Genomic DNA, 18,148 nt, shown 5'->3' on the forward strand with positions numbered 1-18,148 from the left:
TCAGCTTAGAACAGAGCCCGCCTCATTCACAGCTGACAGAGTTTTCTGTGGGAGTTTAGAAGTCGAGTGCACACAGATACTTAAGGGTTTGGGGTTTGTTGGCCAGTCTTGGAGAGGGAACTCAATCCCTTCTTGTGGTTTTGTTGCTGGTTTCCTCCATTGTGAAATTGCTGCTCCGAAATCCCACTGGAAAATGAAAAAAATTACAACAGGTTTACATTACATTACATACCATCATGCCCACTACATTTATGTGCATTGTACTGAATAGCAACTAATTTAAGATTTGTTGTTTCAAGATTGTGAGTATAAATACATATTTTGTAAAGTTTTGAGAATAAATTCAAATAAACCGATTTTCTGTAGTCAGACTGATACACATTTCACAACGTTTAGATTTTTTTTTCTTGTAGCAACCTAAAAAGATCACACTGTGTTGGTAGTTTGGGCCACATTGCATTAGGTTTCAGCTCTACCTATAGAACCTCATCCAGACCATGCTGGGGTTTATCTCTAAAGGTTTTAGCAAAGACGCTTTCCTTTTAATGCATTTATTTCAACTTATTTCCTACTTGACTTTCAAAACACACATGGCTGGGTGTGCAACATGCAAGGTGTATACACAAGCTCTATACACATCTTGCTTTTTTGTTTTTAACCTGAGTATGCATCAGCCCACACAAATTTCCTTCAGTGATCATCTTCTTACCACAACATTATGAAATTATCTTATGACTATGAAACATGAGAAGAGTAAGCAAAACCGAAACTTATTCCATTTTGTTCAAAATAAGCCAATAAAAATTAATAAAATGTAGCAATAACTGTTTGATGGAGATTATATACATTTAAAATATTTTATTTGTACAAACATTTTATTCGAAGTTACTTTGCAACAAAATCATATAATTCTAAATTATCAATTCTACCTTCACAGTCCAGGGACTCCGGCATTTGAGTAATATGCATAATTTCAAGTAACATTACTGGTCTACTGTGTCTTTGAAGACCATGAAGACTAAATTTGAATACAAAATATGAAAAAATAAGTTATGATAAATACATAAATGGGAAAAAATGATTTAAAAAACATTATATAAAAGAAGAAAATATTAAATGATGCCTTATTAGTAACTTTATAACCTGCATTTTCATGATTTTAATTATCTTGTCTTTCAAGTGTTGCATGACAGCTTTGAGTTTATCAGTGAAGCTGAGGGAAAGGATTGACAGGAGTATGTACAGCATCTGCCATATAAGTCCTCGTTCACTCATATCCACATACAAACACTTGGCAGTAACTGTTTTAAAAAGAAAACACACTCCAATATATTGTATGGTTAAAAACCTCACAAGTTTGTCTCCAAACTGACTGGCATCTCAGAGGAAGCTGTGATTTGTTCAGTTTATTAACAAATACAACACAAGGGACATTTCAATATCTGGTAAAAAATAAAAATAATACAATAGAACTATGAAATATTCTGTAGGACCTGATCTTTACCAATTTCAAGATGGTTGCAATGATGTAAATCCTGAAGATTTATTGTACCATTTTGTTGATCTATATAAGAGTATCAACTGAGGATTTACAGCACAAATGGTTTCAAATTGTTCTCACACACAGTTAAATTCCTGGGCTGCAGGCATCACACAAGAGACCATAAACATCTCCCAAAATAGCAGGGGGTAGCACTGGCCCCCTATAGACAAGGCAACCATTTTGCAACACTTCCTAAGCAGACGGACCCAGCCCAGTGCTGGTCTTTAATCAAAGATTCTTTACAGCAGAACAATTGAGCCACAGGACAAATCTTAAACAATTCCACCCATCACTGTACCCCTCGCTTCACCCCAGCCAAGAACCAGCTGAAATTTAGAAGAAACGCAGGACAATAGAGTTTTTAACTGCTGGCTGCAGCAACTGCTCCGTTTCAACACACATTTGTACTTGATGTGGAAACTGTGGCCCCTTTCTTCTCGTTCTTAGCAGCAGGTTATCAGTTAAGTAACCTCTGGGCTTTAAGATAACAGAGACACTGCTAGCGAATTATACAGTATCAGTCTCACATTTCATTTGTGGAAGGTTAAACATTAGACAGAGTCAGCTTGTGAGGAAACGAATTTTTCACCAAGTATCACCAAGTAACAAAATTCTGTTTATTTTAACAAATGGAGAGAGTGGAAGGGAGGGCAGAGTACTGGAACTTACATTATTCAGTTCCAGATTAGTGAGAACAGAGAAATATTATCAGTTGAATATTGATCCACAAATGTTGCTTGTATGAATTCACACATTTGGTTTGAGCTGCCCTCATAACATGTTATATAAGGGAACTGTAGTCCTAGAACTAACTCAAACTTATGAAAGCTGGGCAATATTAATTTGAAAAGGAGTGTTTAGTACCAGGAAGCTGTATTATTTACCATATATAACAAATACTGCACATTTTATTTAGCTGCTAAAAGTCTTCTTACTTCTTTAACACCAAATAAGCTGAGAGCATTCAAGTTGTTTGACCCTTCCTGTGTGGTCAACGGTCTCAACCAGCAATTGTTTGCGCTTGCACTATTTGCCTTTGTTTCTGATTAAATGACATCCCCTCCGTGGAATGGCTTTCCACAGCAGCGCAGTAAGGGAGTTTCTCTTTTGCTTCTCAGTGTCAAGGCCAGAAAAGGCAAAAGCTTGTAATTTCACTCCCCCTTGCAGTCTTAAACTATGCATTTCAAAAGAAGGGAATTTCTATAAATGTCAATGGTCTAGAACAGGACTGGTTTTGCTTTGTTGCCAATATTTGATTCTTGGCACAACTTTGCACAGTGGAGGAAAGTTAAAATAGAAAAACCCTGGCCTGCCTTGTTCCTTTATCCACATGCACAAATCTCTTCATAGAGTTCACATCATCATCCAAAACACACTGACTGTTTTTCTTCTGCAAGAACCTCTCAGTTGTCTTCTGACTTACTTCCCCCCAGAGTCACATGTGAAAAGCAAGGGGCATGAATTTCAGCTACAAAAACACCCCCCACGTGGCTTCATCTTATTCTTTATATAAGTTCTTTATAAGTTCTTTATATTGCTGGATTATTTAGATGCAGTAAATGAGTGCCATTCCCTTCTAATGAAGCATAACTGAGTGATAATGAGAAAATTATGCAGCAAACCAGCACAGATAAACTAAGATTACTTCTTTCTTTCAACACTCCAAACAAAAACCACCACTGCATAAAAAAAAACAACAACAACAAATCCCTCAAGTTAGTCAAACATTAATCAGCATCAGTCTTGACTTTCCCCTTAGATTAACTTCAGGGCTTGTTAAAGGCCAAAAGTGAATCAGACAGAAATGATCACAACAGTTCATCTGAGGTAACATGTCCCAAGGCGCAGCACTCAGACACCCCATGATATTCATTTTATACTGTTACAGTAGTCATGCTTTTTTTTTTTTTTTTTTTTTTTTTTAAATCATGTGCAGTCACCACCTTGTGGCATTTCATCAAAAGTGCATCTTGTGGAGAGCATCTGATGAGAGAATCGATAACAGGCATAAAAACTCCAAGTCCAACTCCAGTGAAAATCGTGTTTTTTGTGCTGTTCACATGTCTATGTAGCATTTTTCTGGCTCTAAAGGACAGATCTTGTGAAAAATAGGGTCAAAACAGATTTTCTGAGTAATTTTGCGTTTAAATCATTGTGAACCAATGGCAGCTTTTTTGCTAACTAAATGAGCCTAAATCAGGGGTGCTCAGCTCTGGTTCTCTACAATCCTGCAGGTTTTCCATGTATCCCTGTTCCAGCAAACCTGACTCAAACGAATCACTCATTGTGCAGAACTTAAATACTTCTGTGTTACTTTGATATAGTTAATGACTCTCAGAGAAGTTCACATATGTATTGCATTGGATCCACTTAGGTATGCATTTTTGCTCTAATTGGCTAGTTTACTCATGATCAGTTCATATTTACCACCTCAAGATCAGAACTGTCAGATGAAGAGTCATAGGATGTATCGGATAAGCAGCTGTCAACTCTGATCACTTGCACCATCTTGTGGAGAGGCCCATCCTCTGCACTTTCTTCAGACAATGCCAGTTCTTTCAAATACTTTTGCTAAAAGGGAAAAGGCACATTAAGGGAATTTTAAAAAATTATTTTAAGCAAGAAATGGCTGTTATGAACTGGAGTATTTGCTTACTTTTCTTGCAGGCTGAACACTGACATCCATGTAGTGGCCCATCTCAGTCATCTTCTGCACATTCTTTGTCTTTGAGGAAAAAGTTGAATACTATAATATTCAACCAAAGACATCAGTAAAGCTATTATTAACAGAGATCCTATAAAAAATAAGATGCAGGCAAGTCCAGAATGTTTAATTAAAGTTTTCTAGTTGTTGGAATTAACAAATGAGTCAAAAGATTAGGGACAACAATACAAATATTTCTGGGTTTTGTTGGATTTACTACAGAAGTGGCAAGCAAAGACATATGCATACCTTTTCTCAGTAATCAACTCATGATTTCTTATTAATGCAAACAAACAAGAAGGTCTTTTTCCCTGACAAAGTGATTGACGTTTTTCCAACATTTATCACCACAATCATGCTACTTAATATGATCTAGTTTTAACATCTTGAAGCAGAGTGAATAAGATGCAGCACAAGGTTTTGCCTCAGTAGTTGACGATCAAGGGTTGCCTATTCTATAAGCGGCACTAAACTTTTAAACAAATATACATCTAAAAAGGTTGGGAATAACTGAATTGGTCCTTCCAGGTGTCCAGTGTGAATTCCTTCAAGACTGTCAGACAGGAGGTCTGGTCTAAAAGTGTAAATTTTGCAAACAACTAATCAAAAGGTCCAACAAAGAAAAGTACATGAATCATGTATCGTCATTATTACCACTTGTTCAAGCATTTCCAACCAGAAAAAATCCTTTTGGTCAAAATTGTTCACGATTAATGATAATATGGCAAAAATATTAAAATTCAAAACGAAAAGTCATTTGCAGGATTTCATAAAAAGAAATACCAGTAGCAAGAATAGAATAAACTCACTTTTGTTTGTGATGATGAAGGTATTTCTTGTTTTCTTTGTCCTATTATGACAATGGGATCTTCGTGGACATCTGTGCCACCTAAAAGACTCTCCAGGTCTGGAGAAAATATCATTGACCGCTGCCTGGTTGCTCTCTTGCACCAGGTGATGACTAAAATCTGATAGTGTTGGGTTACAAGTCAATAAACCACATCTTAGTACAATTTTTTTGTATTAAAGCAACACATTTAAATCTATTTGGTATTGGTTTCAGCACCAAATCTTCCATAGATCATTAAGCTTTTCTTCATAATGTGCGCAAGGATACAAGCAGATCCAGGGAAACACAGCTCATTGATGACAGAAGCCATGGCATGACTCTCATAAGAAACTTAAACTGGGTACCATTAAGGAGGATGGCTGCTGTATAGAGGGCACCAGACAGTGAGCATAGCAGCCTAGAGAAAATGTTCGTCCGGCTCAACTTCTGGCCTCTCCTCTAAAAAGAAGAAAAGGCAACAAAAGTCATTTGACATTGTAAAATGTGATTTTCCATGGCACTGACTCAGTGTGTTTGTCACTTACAGCCCTGCAAAGTGCAGGAAACCTGGAGGTGCAGGCAATGATGAGGGACAGCAGCCCAAGTATATAACCAAGGATTTCATTGTTGTCCTGTAATTAAACAGGGTTTCATTATTATATGATATGATAATATTATATTATCTGCAGTGTATAGAAACCAGACAGAACCTGACAGTGAAGAGTGATGATATTCAGTCTAATTGTATTCAACATGGTGTGAGCATTGATAAATTTGTTTGAAGCCAATACCGTGTGCACACAATCTAGAATTTAGATGAATGCATGCGAAGATGTTCTAGCAATGATTACATCAGCCACATGTATGAACATTTGTGTGGATATCCACACCATTAAAGGGCTCCAGCTAGACACTTTGAGAAGTACTCGTAGCAGTCTCCTTCCTCTGACAGGCCTCACTGCTGGAGGATCAGGGACTCTGGACTTAAGAAAGCCTCCAGCAACCACCATCAACACACCCATGGCCAGAAGATGCTGCCTTCTGCGCCTCCTCATCATTCTCCGCTTCCTTTCTGAGAAAGGACACATTCTCAGTTCATTTGAGTGGTTATCTGATAGATTTTCCTTCTGTTTTGCCTAAACTGTTTGGCCTGCTAGAAGCCAGGACTTACCCATCTATACTGCACTTTGTTTTCACACTGTACAATTGTAAAATAGCCTGAAATTATGTTTTATTAACTTACGGGTGGTTGAGTTCCAGCACAGGAAAACTGGAAGGCAGCACATACAAATGTTGACAGCATCCATCACTGCAGCAAAGCCAGCCATGAAGACCTACAACAGTAACACTTACACGGTTACTGGGTGGAACAAATGAAGAAGTTTATTTTTTCATTATTATTATTATTATTATTATTAATAATAATAATAATAATAATAATAATAATAATAATAATAATAATAATAATAATTAAAATGACGTTACCTGTATATCTAGCTGCTTGGACAGAATGGCTCCCACTGTGCTGCACAGGTTACCAAGGAAGCAGTAGAAAACTATGACGTTGTCTCCATTAAATTCCCCTCGGAATTTGCACCTCTGGCATGCCACCCTTAGATAGATTTATTCTGCTTTTACTGCCAGAGAACCTTAATTAAACCCCATTGTACAAATACGGAATCATACTTTACTTACAAAAGACAAGACAGCAATAAAAGTAGCGCAGACAGAAAAGTGAGCTCAACGGGGACGCAAAGTTTGTCTGCGTCGGGAGAGAAACAGGAGACCAAATCCACCCAAAAAGGCACCAGGAAGCTGTCAGAGTTGCCTTCTATGCGACTATCTGAAAACGTTCTTCTGCTATCCATCTTACTTGCGGTGTATTGACATTACTAGAGAAGTTGTAGAAAAAATGTTATCACATGCTCCAACTCGGACTGGTGCAGCTGACGTACGCGGGATGCGAAATAACCTGCGGAGGAGGGGCTAAAATACACCTGTGTGAAGGGAGGCAGCCTCTAGCCACCATTTGTACAAGGGCAATGACATACGATACTTTTGCACACACGGAGACGGCTAATACTTCATTTTTATTTATCCCAAAACATCTCCAAATTGAGGTCATTCCTCAAAAACCCCTGAACTTAATAAAATATCTCGCTCCTGCAACTCTGTGCTTTTTTGTCCAAGGGTTTAGGTCAGGGGTGTCCTTCAGCTACAGTCCTAGAGGGCCACCATCCTGCAGCTTTTCCCACGTATCCCTGCTCCAACACACCTGACTCAAATCAATCAGTTATTGTGTAGAGCTTAATAGGCTGTTGGATCGATTTAATGAAAACCAAGAGGGTTGGAACAGGGATACATCTAAAAACCTGTAAGACAGTGGCCCCCGGGGGCCGACTTGGGGCACCCCATGTTTAGGTTGTTTATCAATAAATGGTCATACTCACCATCACCAGCATTGCCGTCTCAGCATGCCTAGTGTTGAAATCTCATGCACAATCAAGCATACCGACACATAGGTCACTGTAGTCACATGAATTAAGTTTGATTTATTTGCACGTGTGTAGCCATTTAGTTCCTAAAGCTCTACACTGTATTTTTATTTCTAAAGTCAAGTCCATGTAAAAAAAAAAAAAAAAAAAAAAATAGTACAAAGCCTATAATCACACACATACCCTAATGTTCAACAAAAACATAAGGTCATAGATGCAATGATGGAGAAAGACACAATCCAACATTGTGTACTCAATGTCAACAGTGTGAAAATTTGGGCAACTTCAAGAGTAATTTCGAAAAACTCAATGCTTTAAAATGAAGCAATTTAATTCAATGCAGATGTAAATGATACATGGGCATATCGCACTCTCAGAATATACAAGATAAGCTTTAGAATATATACAGGCTTCCACTTCCAGCCTGCCATGGTATACTTTCTGAAGGTTCAGATTTTTCAGCATGAAATGATCTCTTTCCACTATGATGTATTATGCATGCAACAAAATATGTTAAAGAAGTTCCCCATCAACATGAAAACATGTTTTTATTTGCTTGCTGGCTTAAATCATTACTTCATGTTGATAAATAAAGCCTATCATACAGTCATTTCAATTTAGAATGAAGCCTGCGTCTTCTCACTTTATTTCTATTGCTTATACATTTCTCACATCATACATATTGAGCCCACCAGGTCCTGTAACATGGATGATCTGGTTGATGGAATGCTTTGCATCAATAATCCCCAAACCAGTGCAGCACTTGACAGACAACTCATTAGTGTGGATCAAGACCTCTCCATATTCACAGGATTACCTACAGAAACACCATCAATTCCCTTGGAATCACATTAGAACTGCACTTTGGGGTATATTTTACTCCATCTGAAATAATCTGACTTAAAAAGCATAGATTTCACATCATCAGCCATCCAGATGCTTTGTAAGTCTGCGCAATTTCTCCTTCTTATTCCTGTTGCTGTGTTTTTTCCAGGGTTTTCCAGCAGAGGTCTCTGACTGAGAGTTTCCTGGGCCGATAGGTCCGTTGCCCGGCTTGTAGCCCATCACAGACTGAACTCCTCTCGTCAGCGCCCGCACGTTCGCCTACAAAAAAAGTTAACGACAACTGAGCGATTTAATTCAGTCACAGAGTAAACACAGCTACAGTTTTGTTTTTTTTAAACATTTCATGATGCTGAAGAAGATTCCTTACTTCAGATGTATAAAAGATTGACAGGTGTACGTTACCTGGTGGAAGAAGTTCTTGTCGACAACGTTTTCAATTCTCTTGATTTTCTGTTTGTTAGTTACTGTGGAGAGGTCCAAGTTGTCCAAGTCTCTATTCTCAAACTTCTTGTGTTTTGGCTGGAAGTCTTCAGCATTAATGTGAGGGGGAGGATGGCAGTACAGAAGCTTGCCCTGCGACGAGAACACATTCATGCTGTGAGTTAGGGAGAGGATGTTAGGTAAACGTCGCAGACGCTGAGGGAAAGTCCGTTTTTGGGCACAGAGCTACATGTGCTGATTGAACAAAAACACAAGACAAACATAATAAAGGAAGCAGTGGAGACATTCAGCTAATCGAGTACAAGAAACTTTAGAATACTTTGGGTTTGTCCTCATGCACTGCTCTATTACATTAGCTTTTAGTGTTGACTTCTGCAGATAAATGCTGGGACAAACAACTTGAAGCAGTTTTGTGCTGCTTGTTTTGCGTTTTACATTAGTTGTTTCCTTATCGGCAGAAGTTTTTACTCAAAGAAGGAATGCTAAAAATCTGCAGCATTTTTTTTTTTTTCCCCAAGTACAAGTTTACTTCATTTTAGTCACCTTTTGTTCACATATTTTTAACACTTCATTTTCATTCATTTCAATTAGGAAAAAATGGCACAGTAGCAACATCTTCATTCTACTGCTAAAATGCCATTCTACTGCTAAAATAAAAACAATAATGAGAAACAATTTATAATGGATTTTTATTTATTTTAAAAATAAATCGATTTTCTTAACAAAAAAATCGATAATTTCATAATTTTAAAATTATGAAGCAAAAAAAAAATCCAGATTTTCAATTTGATTTACCCACCCCTAGTAGCTACCCACTTCAAACAGTCTAAATCATCTTCAGACAGAAATGTCCGCTGCAGGCTGCAGCACCTTCAGTCGGTGACCGATTTTCCATCCCCTACTTATTTTTCAAGACACTTAAATGAATGTTTGGTTCTTGTTGAGCAAAGACTTTCGATTGATCACCAGGTAAGAGGTCAGCTACCTAAGTTCTGTCACACTTGTTGATGAAGCTTCCGATGTCATAGTGGTACCAAGAAGAGTTCATGGAATTGTGATAAAGTTTTGTAAACACGGTGTGGGAACCAGATCTGCTTGGGGTCCTGCAACTGCCGATGATGCCACACTATGTTGTGCTATGATGTAAGTCCTGACACAGAAGATGAGTTTGGAAACTATAAACTCCTCCCTAGCATATAAAATTAGGGAGGACAACAAAATGGTTAAATGTTAACAAGTTTTTTATATAAATTGTCACCAAAACAAGATGTTGGCATCTCCAGTGGGAAGTTACTGTAGATGCCAACATGTCAAAAATGTCCCATGATGCATCGCAGATGATGTGAAATTCTCATTCCCTACTGCAATCCAAGTAACCAACATAACAAACAATTTTTATTAGTGACCCAGCTTTAAGACTTACACTGACATAATCCTTTAGGATGTACCGGGCTGATCTTGGCTGATCAGGCTGGCCGTGCGATGTCATAAAACCCCTCATGTCTGAAACACAAGACAAGAAAGAAGACCTTCCTTTGTTCAACTCTTCTAAATACTTATAATAAACATTGGTTTAGTAAATGTCTGGTAGCCTCACATCCATATGCCATCAGCAGCTCCTCTGAGGTTGGAGGCCTGTCGGGGTCTTCATCTTCACGTGGTCGTATTATGTTGATACCATATGTTCCTTCTAACACATGGCGAGGGATTGTCTGGCATACGTAACAAATCTGTTAAGGACCAATGCACTGAAAGAAACTGCTGATGCTGTTTAGAACTGTGTAAAAACACTGGCAGACTTCAGCTCTTTGTTGCATAAAGGATATAAGAGACACCGCAGGTACATGATCTCGCATCTGGTCAATGGGGAGAATCCCAGAGCAGATCATTTCAGCTTTGGTAGAAACAAAGGAGGGCATGACTAGACCTGGACAGTCACAGAGACACAGGCCTGGCTCCACGTAGAGAGTCTGTGATAAATGTCAAAAAGGGGAAAAGAAAACAAAAACTGTAACATTTCAAGTGTTTTAGTAAAAGAAAGTATGATTTCACTTTGTTTGACAAGTGGAGCTATACCTGAAAGTGCTTAGTGTGTCCAGGAGTGGCTGAAACAGACACCTTCTTGTTCCTTAAGATAGTGTTAATTGTGGAGCTCTTTCCAACATTGGGATACCCAACCTGTTGAATCCAAACAGAGTGAAACATGTCTTTTCTTTTCATTACCATCCACAGTGTAGCACTCCTGAGGTAAGCCACTCAGGATCAACTCATTTCAGTGTTACATGAATCTATAGGAAGAAATTAAACAATCAGAAAACTCACAGAGTGACTTCACCGCTGCATGCACTGTGGTTTTATAAATGGACTTGTACTTATATAGGGCTTGTCCAGTCATATTGACCACTCAAAGCGTTTTTACTCACCAGTCCCACTGTCAGCTGTCCATCTTTACACCTGGAGCCTTTATGCGAAGCCTTAAACATGTTCAGCAGCTCATCTTTGTGCAGCAGTCGGCTGGAGTTGTGGAAGGATTCACAGGACGAGCCTGCGTTCCCTCCTTCTGCTTCCTCCTCGCCCTCTGAGCATGTCTGCCAGTCTTCCTCATCAACGCTCACTTGATCATGCCGCTCTTCTTCTACACCTTCCTTCTCTTCTTCTGTTATTTCCTCATCTAATGTTTCCTCTCCATCGACCCCTGTCTGGCTAAAGTCTTCATTACATGGTGATCCGTCTTCCTCCGGATCACTCCCTACACATTCCGGATCATCCACTGCCATGCCCTGGAAGAAAAAACATTTTACATTATGGCAACAGGGTTTTAATTGCAGCACAAAGTTTTAAAACTATACAGTCAGACAGTATCCACCTGTCCCAGGAGACCCAAATCAACTTAAGGTTGATTGAATGGTTCTTCAAGCCTTCACCCCCTCACCTTTTCCTCTGCATCCAGCCTGTTGCTCTCAGCCATGGCAGACCAGAAAACTGCCCTTAGTCCCTCTTTTTCAAAATATCTGGCCCAGACTCGCCTCTGCTCTCTGGTCAGCAGGTCTGCCTTGTTCACCAGAAGCATGTTCACCTTATCCGGTGACACCTCTTTCACATAAGATTCCTGGTTGCAAACATCATAAGAAACGTATGACAGAGTTTTGAACAAAAATGTCAATCTCAATTTTATGTAACGCTTCATCAAGCAATGAGCAACATTTATGGACAAATAATTCATATTTATTCCATACATTTCTTTTATCTTATCATTTTACTCATTTCAATGTAATTATGTGGACAGCAGACAGATGGACAGAGCACCAAAGAACACACAAAACTAACTTAGAGAAGTCCTATGTCATTGTGTTACAAAAGAATGTTTTCTTTTAGCTCCATCCAATATCTGCTGCTTATTCGGGCTCGGGTCGCAGGGCCAGCAGTTTAAGCAGGGAAGCCCAGACTTCCCTCTCCCCAGCCTCATTTGCCAACTATGTGCGGGTGGAGATCCCAAGGTGTTCCCAGGCCAACCGAGAGATATAATCCCTCCAGCGTGTCCTGGGTCTCCCTAGGTCTCCTCCGGGAGGGACGTGCCCAGAACGCCTCACCAGGTAGGCATTCGGGAGGCAACCTGACCTGATGCCCGAGCCACCTCAACTGGCTCCTCTCGATGCAGAGGACCAGCGCCACTACTCTGTTTCATTTGTCAGAAAACTACAAATTAAATAAGACACTTACCAGGTCAACACATCTAAACAGCAAAGGATTTCTGGCATCAACAATCTGTACGATGATGTCACTGAAGAACAATGATTTTGCGTTAACCTTCTCATAAAGATAATTTCACAATAAATGACAGGTACTTGTAATATGACAGCACAGTATTTTATCTCTACCTCCTCTCGATCACTCTCCACAGCTGTCTCCAGAATTCAAGGTTCCTCTCAAATGGGGTAAGAATTAACTTCTGTTCCTCCTCCAGTCTTTGAAAATAACACTGGCAGTTACACGACTGACAGATCCAGATTAATCATAAACCATATTCAAGAAAACATTTAAGTTTGGTAATCTGTAGATAGCTTTTCAGTTGCACAGCTAACTTGACAAAGACCTTAACATACTGTGCAAGCTCTCGTCTCCACTGCAGGAAGCTGTCTTTTTCAGCCAGCTGAAGTTCGTCAGGACTGGTGCTTTCATTCCACTGGGGGCTGAGAAGACAAACAAGACAAGTCTTTTACATGCAAAGTGCATCGAAATGTTGTAAAATAAATTAAATCTATTCAACTTACCGTCGAGGTATTCTGAGGAAATGCTTGTTGTCTTCATGCAGCTTCTTCAACCTGGTTTTCTCCTCAGATGTTAATAAGCCTGCTCTGGCTTCAGCTGGCACAAACTTGATGTTGAGTTTCTCTAAGCAAACAAAAAAAAAATCTAATTGTTGCTGTACAGTTGAGAACACAGATTCCACATTGCTGCTTTCCAAATACCAATTTTCTAACAAAAGAACTGCTTTTATCAAATTCACATTTGAGAAGCCAAGTGCATATGCATATGTTAAATTAACTACAAGCTTAATTATTTTCATTATATAAAAAACTAAATCAGTATTAATTGAGACACAAAAAAGAAATGCATGGGAGCTTTGGCTGCACTGTTCCATGCCAAGACCGTTGAAAATTTTGCATTTTTTTCCTGTGAGACCATCCATAAAAATATTAAAACAACCAATTAAAAGTTACATGAATTCCATGTTTATTTTTACCTGCAACAAACTCTGTTCCTGCTAGTTCAGCAGTGGCTAAAAAGTCATCCATAGAATTTTGTTCAGTCACTGACTGCAGGTTCAGCCGCCCCCAGTCATAGCCATCGTTCAGTTCACTGGTGTGAAGCTGGAGGTGGGAGACAAACGCTGTCACGTTAATAACACCATAACTGGGTTTTTACAGTGAACATAACAGTAGCCTGGAACAAACTGCGAATCACACTTATTACAAGTATTTGTGATTTTCCGAACTTCCCAGTGCTTACTATATCTAAAAAAAAAAAAAATAAACCACAACCGACTATCTTCTACGCCTTATTTGACACTAGAATTAAGCTAGTTTTGATCATGTCATACCCACGAGTCGCCCCTCTTATTTCCTCGGCTTCCGTGCAGTTTCTCCCTTATCAGCGCCCTGCCCAATCCTCCTCCACCTCCTGCTTTCTTTTTTCCCATATCACCCTTTGACGTAGCCACAAAACACCCCACAAATAGAAAACTAAACTTTTCCTGCCAACAACAACTCAGTTACATGTGGATCGGGATGTAGTCGTAAAATCCGGAAGTGGAACAAATCAATCAAAACGCACATCCGGAACATTACATTACAGAAAGTACAGGTTTGCTAGTATAGAATATCGACTTTCAAAATGATAAGTTATTCTATTTAAACCAATAAAAACTATATTATTTACTAGTTTGTTATAAACTACATTTGCTGACAGATTTGTCAGCTCGAATTAACAGAATTTTGGTACATTCAGATGCCTGTCCAGCTTTTAAATGTGCTGTGAAGAAACAAGGACAGTGATGAAAAACGGTCCTGAGCTTTGGCTGTGAAGCCATGACTTCACAGTTTATGCAAATCAGGTCATCTGCTGTTGATGATCTAAAGTAGACTGAAATGTGATCTTCAAAACAAGTTTCTTGTCTTTTTCATGTAGATTGTTCGGTCTGCAATTGTTCGGCTCCTACCGTGACACAAACGTCATAATAAACGAGATGAAGTCAACGTGCTTCAACTGACAGCCACCAGGTGGCACTGTTTATCATGGGCGCGCGCACAGCTCGGGCAGAAAGAATAAAACAAGTGTAGGAATAAAACCTTGCGATTTACCTGACTTTATTTTGGCATCCACACAACTAATTTGAGTTAGTTCACATGTGTGATTATATAAGATTAACGTCTATTCGTTTAGATGAATTCATTGCTAAAGTTCAATTTATGTATTTTTTTTTTTTATTTCTATCCAACAAAACTGTTTATATGAGATGGAGTCTAATTTTTTTTGACACAAGATACTGTTAAATATTACGGTTAAGATAAAAAAAAAAAGAACATTTAAAAAGGAAATATATCATTCGGATTTTTCAGATTATGTATTAGGATAACATGAGCTGAACGTCTCTTACATTTGTCATTTGTCTTGTGGTCCAATAGTGACACAGGTCTAAACATATTTTTGTGAAACTTGTGTTACCACTAAAAGTGAAAATATATTTCCAGATGACTATTGAAATGAATTGTTATTTGTTTCATTTAACGTGCATTTCAATTCACTGTTTATGCCTGCAGGTGTTTGTTTGTTTGTTTGTTTGTTTTTTTGTAATCATGTAGCTACATTTAAATAATTTGAATGTTCAATAAATATTGTCTAATACAGAGGAATCGCTTTGAAAACGATAAAGAAACATTGGTTCAGCCCCCCCCCCCTGCAGTCACGCTGAAATGGTTTCTCCTTGTATATAACCTGTAAGGCTCATTGTTGAACAGCAGATTGTGCACCACACTGCCACGCACAAGGAAACAATTTGCAATGGAAATAGCACTTCAGCGGATTGACAGATGAAGTCCGGCGTCTTTGCGTTTGGCTCTCATAGAATAGTTCATAAATGACCTGACAGGCAGTAAACGCATCTAGCAGTTAGTGATAAAAAGTTTTTTTGTTTTGTTTTGTTTTTTAAACTTTCTCTCACAGTGTTGCTGTTGAGTATACACAGCCATAAAATGCTGCCTTGGAAGAAGAACAAGTTCGATCTGATTGAGGAAGAGAAGCAGTCCAAGCAGAAGGGCTATGCAGTGAGTCTGAACTACTCTGCGCTCACCTCTTTCGCCAAGTCCTGCCCTGAGAGCGCACTCAACAGGGTGGGCAGCATGTTCAAGTCCAAGAGGAAAAAGGTGAAGATAACCAGCGAGGACCCCACGTACACGGTGTTATACCTGGGGAATGCCACCACGATCCAGTCTAAAGGAGACGGCTGCACGGACGTTGCGGTGAGCAAGATCTGGGGCAAAAGCGAGATGGGCAAGAACGGCACCAAGATGAGGCTGACTATCAGCTCGCAGGGTATCCGGATGGTGCATGTGGATGACAAGGCCAGGAGGCCGGGACACTTGTACTTGCTGCACCGGATAACCTACTGCGTCGCCGATCCGCGGCTACCCAAGATCTTTGCTTGGATTTACAGGCACGAGATGAAGCACAAAGCCGTGATGCTGCGCTGCCACGCCGTCCTGGTGTCCAAGCCAGAGAAGGCGAAAGCCATGGCGCTGCTGTTGTACCAGACGTCGGCCACAGCCCTGGCCGAGTTCAAAAGACTAAAACGGAGAGACGATGCCAGGCACCAGCAGCAGCAGCTCATAGGGGAGCAGACCATCCCGCTGGTCCCTCTCAGGAAGCTCCTGAACGGACAGTGTTACTACAAACCTCCGGTGGAGCGCAGCCGGAGCGCGCCCAAGCTGGGCTCCATCACAGAGGACTTGGTCGGGGAGGAGGAAGAGGAGAAAGCGATGCACTTTGAGTGTGAGGACATTTTGGACACGGATCGTGATTGTGTTTCTAACGCTAAACAGGAGTTGAGTCAGATTATCAATGACTTGGGGGAGATGAGCATAGGAAATGACGTTCAAACTCTGAAGGCTGACCTCAGAGTCACCAGACTTCTCTCTGGGGAGAGCACGGGGAGCGAATCATCCATAGAAAGCAACCAGGAACCCCCTCCGCTCAGTAATGATCTAGAGCAGGTTAAGGTGGTGGAAATAGCCTGAATGACTGTAGGCATTTCTGGGCACATCTGACCCATTCCTTTGTTGAGCCACAGTGTCTCCACAAAACAACATTTCCTCAGTTACTTGTTTGTCTGATCTGTGCCTCTACGACTAACCGAGAGAAACCAGAGATTACTTGAGGCTCCGGGTGACATAGCGCGCCCAGACACCCAACCAGACTACAGAATGATACTTCATGCAAACACAGAAAAGGGTTGAAAAACAAATGCATGCACATTTGAGAGATGGCCATTTGAAGCGACAAAATCCCAGTGCGCCTCAGGACGCACCGCAGTAATTCCATCTCTTCAGTTTAAGAGGATTTGTTGTAGCATCAAGCTTGTTTACCTAATGTTTTTTTCTCTTTTTTTTTTTTAAACTTGAAGTAGCGTTTTTTACGGAATTGTGCCCATATTGATTTATTATATATATATATATATATATATATATATATATATATATATATATATATATATATATATATATATATAAAACTTAACAGCATTCCGATTTCAAAGCACGTTTTGTTCCTGAGTGGTTCAGTTGCTCTCAATGAGCACCCCTTTATTTTTTTCCTTTCAGGGCGCTTCTGTGACGGATTATTTGTTTGTTTTTTGTTTTTTTTGTTTTTTTTGTTGTTTTTTTTTAACTTTTGCACTGTTGTGTCGACTTACTGTGTACATATATTTGTCAGTATGTTGTCTGAAACATAAGTGTCATATCTTTGCTGTGCAAAAGAAAAAAATACCTTTATGTATGAAGTTGTAAAACAAGATAAATTAATTGTTGTTTTTTAAAAAATATTAAAAAAGTGATTTGATATGTGAACCTCATAGAATTATCAATAAAAAGAAAATGTCATAAAATGATTGTTGTGTTGAAAAGGTTTCTTTTAGTGTTACTCAGTTTAACTAGGGATTTGCCAAATAAGTAATAATAAGATTTGTGTGGCTAAATTATAACTAAAAGAATCTAGAGAACTATATTTTTCATGTGTTTAGTCAGTGCAAGCAGAATTTTCATGTTTTCATGAATATGCGTTCATTTAAAAGTGTTTCATAAAGCTTTATCCGTTCTAGCCAAGTTGCTTTCAAGGAACAGAATGTGAGATACTTACTTGAGGTACTGTAGGCCCATTCAAGGAAGGCAAGCTACACGTGAGGATATCAACACAAGTACAAGCTGCTGGTACATCACATGGGTCCATTAATGATAAGGCAGCACTAGCAACAGACATCCTTTCACATTATTGGGTTGCCTTTCCTCCCTCTTACGGAGACAGTGAAGCCAATCTTTTCAAACTATTTCTGCAAATATATATACATGTGTCCTAATGATTTATACAGAAAGTATATGTCATCCATATTCACCTTATATGAAAACAGAACATCTGTTTTCTGTCTGTTATCTGACATGACACGGTGATATGTCATGACTTGATCACAGAAATCCCCCTTGCAAGTACCAATGATAATATTAGTTCCTTTTGCGAGGTGT

General features: G+C 39.3%; 3 protein-coding genes across 3 annotated transcripts; 1 reads left to right on the forward strand and 2 right to left on the reverse strand.

Annotated features, from left to right (window-relative positions):
• Positions 1–6,944, reverse strand: tmem44 (transmembrane protein 44; the record flags this gene model as incomplete). The annotated part of the gene is made up of 9 exons (XM_079245612.1): positions 1–186; positions 3,974–4,114; positions 4,200–4,289; positions 5,365–5,535; positions 5,622–5,708; positions 5,967–6,148; positions 6,320–6,410; positions 6,562–6,688; positions 6,772–6,944. 9 exons carry the CDS (start codon positions 6,942–6,944, stop codon positions 1–3), a joined length of 1,248 nt encoding a protein of 415 aa, XP_079101738.1.
• Positions 6,945–7,935: 991 nt separating this feature from the next.
• On the reverse strand, positions 7,936–14,129 carry lsg1 (large 60S subunit nuclear export GTPase 1). Its single transcript, XM_079244547.1, has 14 exons — positions 13,960–14,129; positions 13,603–13,729; positions 13,130–13,250; positions 12,962–13,048; positions 12,737–12,823; positions 12,579–12,639; positions 11,791–11,967; positions 11,282–11,638; positions 10,935–11,036; positions 10,694–10,828; positions 10,456–10,588; positions 10,282–10,361; positions 8,820–8,990; positions 7,936–8,675 (listed from the first exon to the last, which is right to left on the reverse strand). The coding sequence occupies exons 1-14, from the start codon at positions 14,056–14,058 to the stop codon at positions 8,496–8,498; spliced, it is 1,917 nt and encodes a 638-aa protein (XP_079100673.1). The 5' UTR covers positions 14,059–14,129; the 3' UTR covers positions 7,936–8,495.
• A 1,267-nt stretch (positions 14,130–15,396) lies between these two features.
• On the forward strand, positions 15,397–17,057 carry fam43a (family with sequence similarity 43 member A). The gene has a single exon (XM_079245282.1). It carries the CDS (start codon positions 15,611–15,613, stop codon positions 16,649–16,651), a length of 1,041 nt encoding a protein of 346 aa, XP_079101408.1. The 5' UTR covers positions 15,397–15,610; the 3' UTR covers positions 16,652–17,057.
• The last annotated feature ends 1,091 nt before the right edge of the window (positions 17,058–18,148 follow it).

The sequence above is a fragment of the Telmatherina bonti genome, assembly GCF_933228915.1.
Source record: "Telmatherina bonti genome assembly, chromosome: 8".
NCBI lineage: Eukaryota > Metazoa > Chordata > Actinopteri > Atheriniformes > Telmatherinidae > Telmatherina > Telmatherina bonti.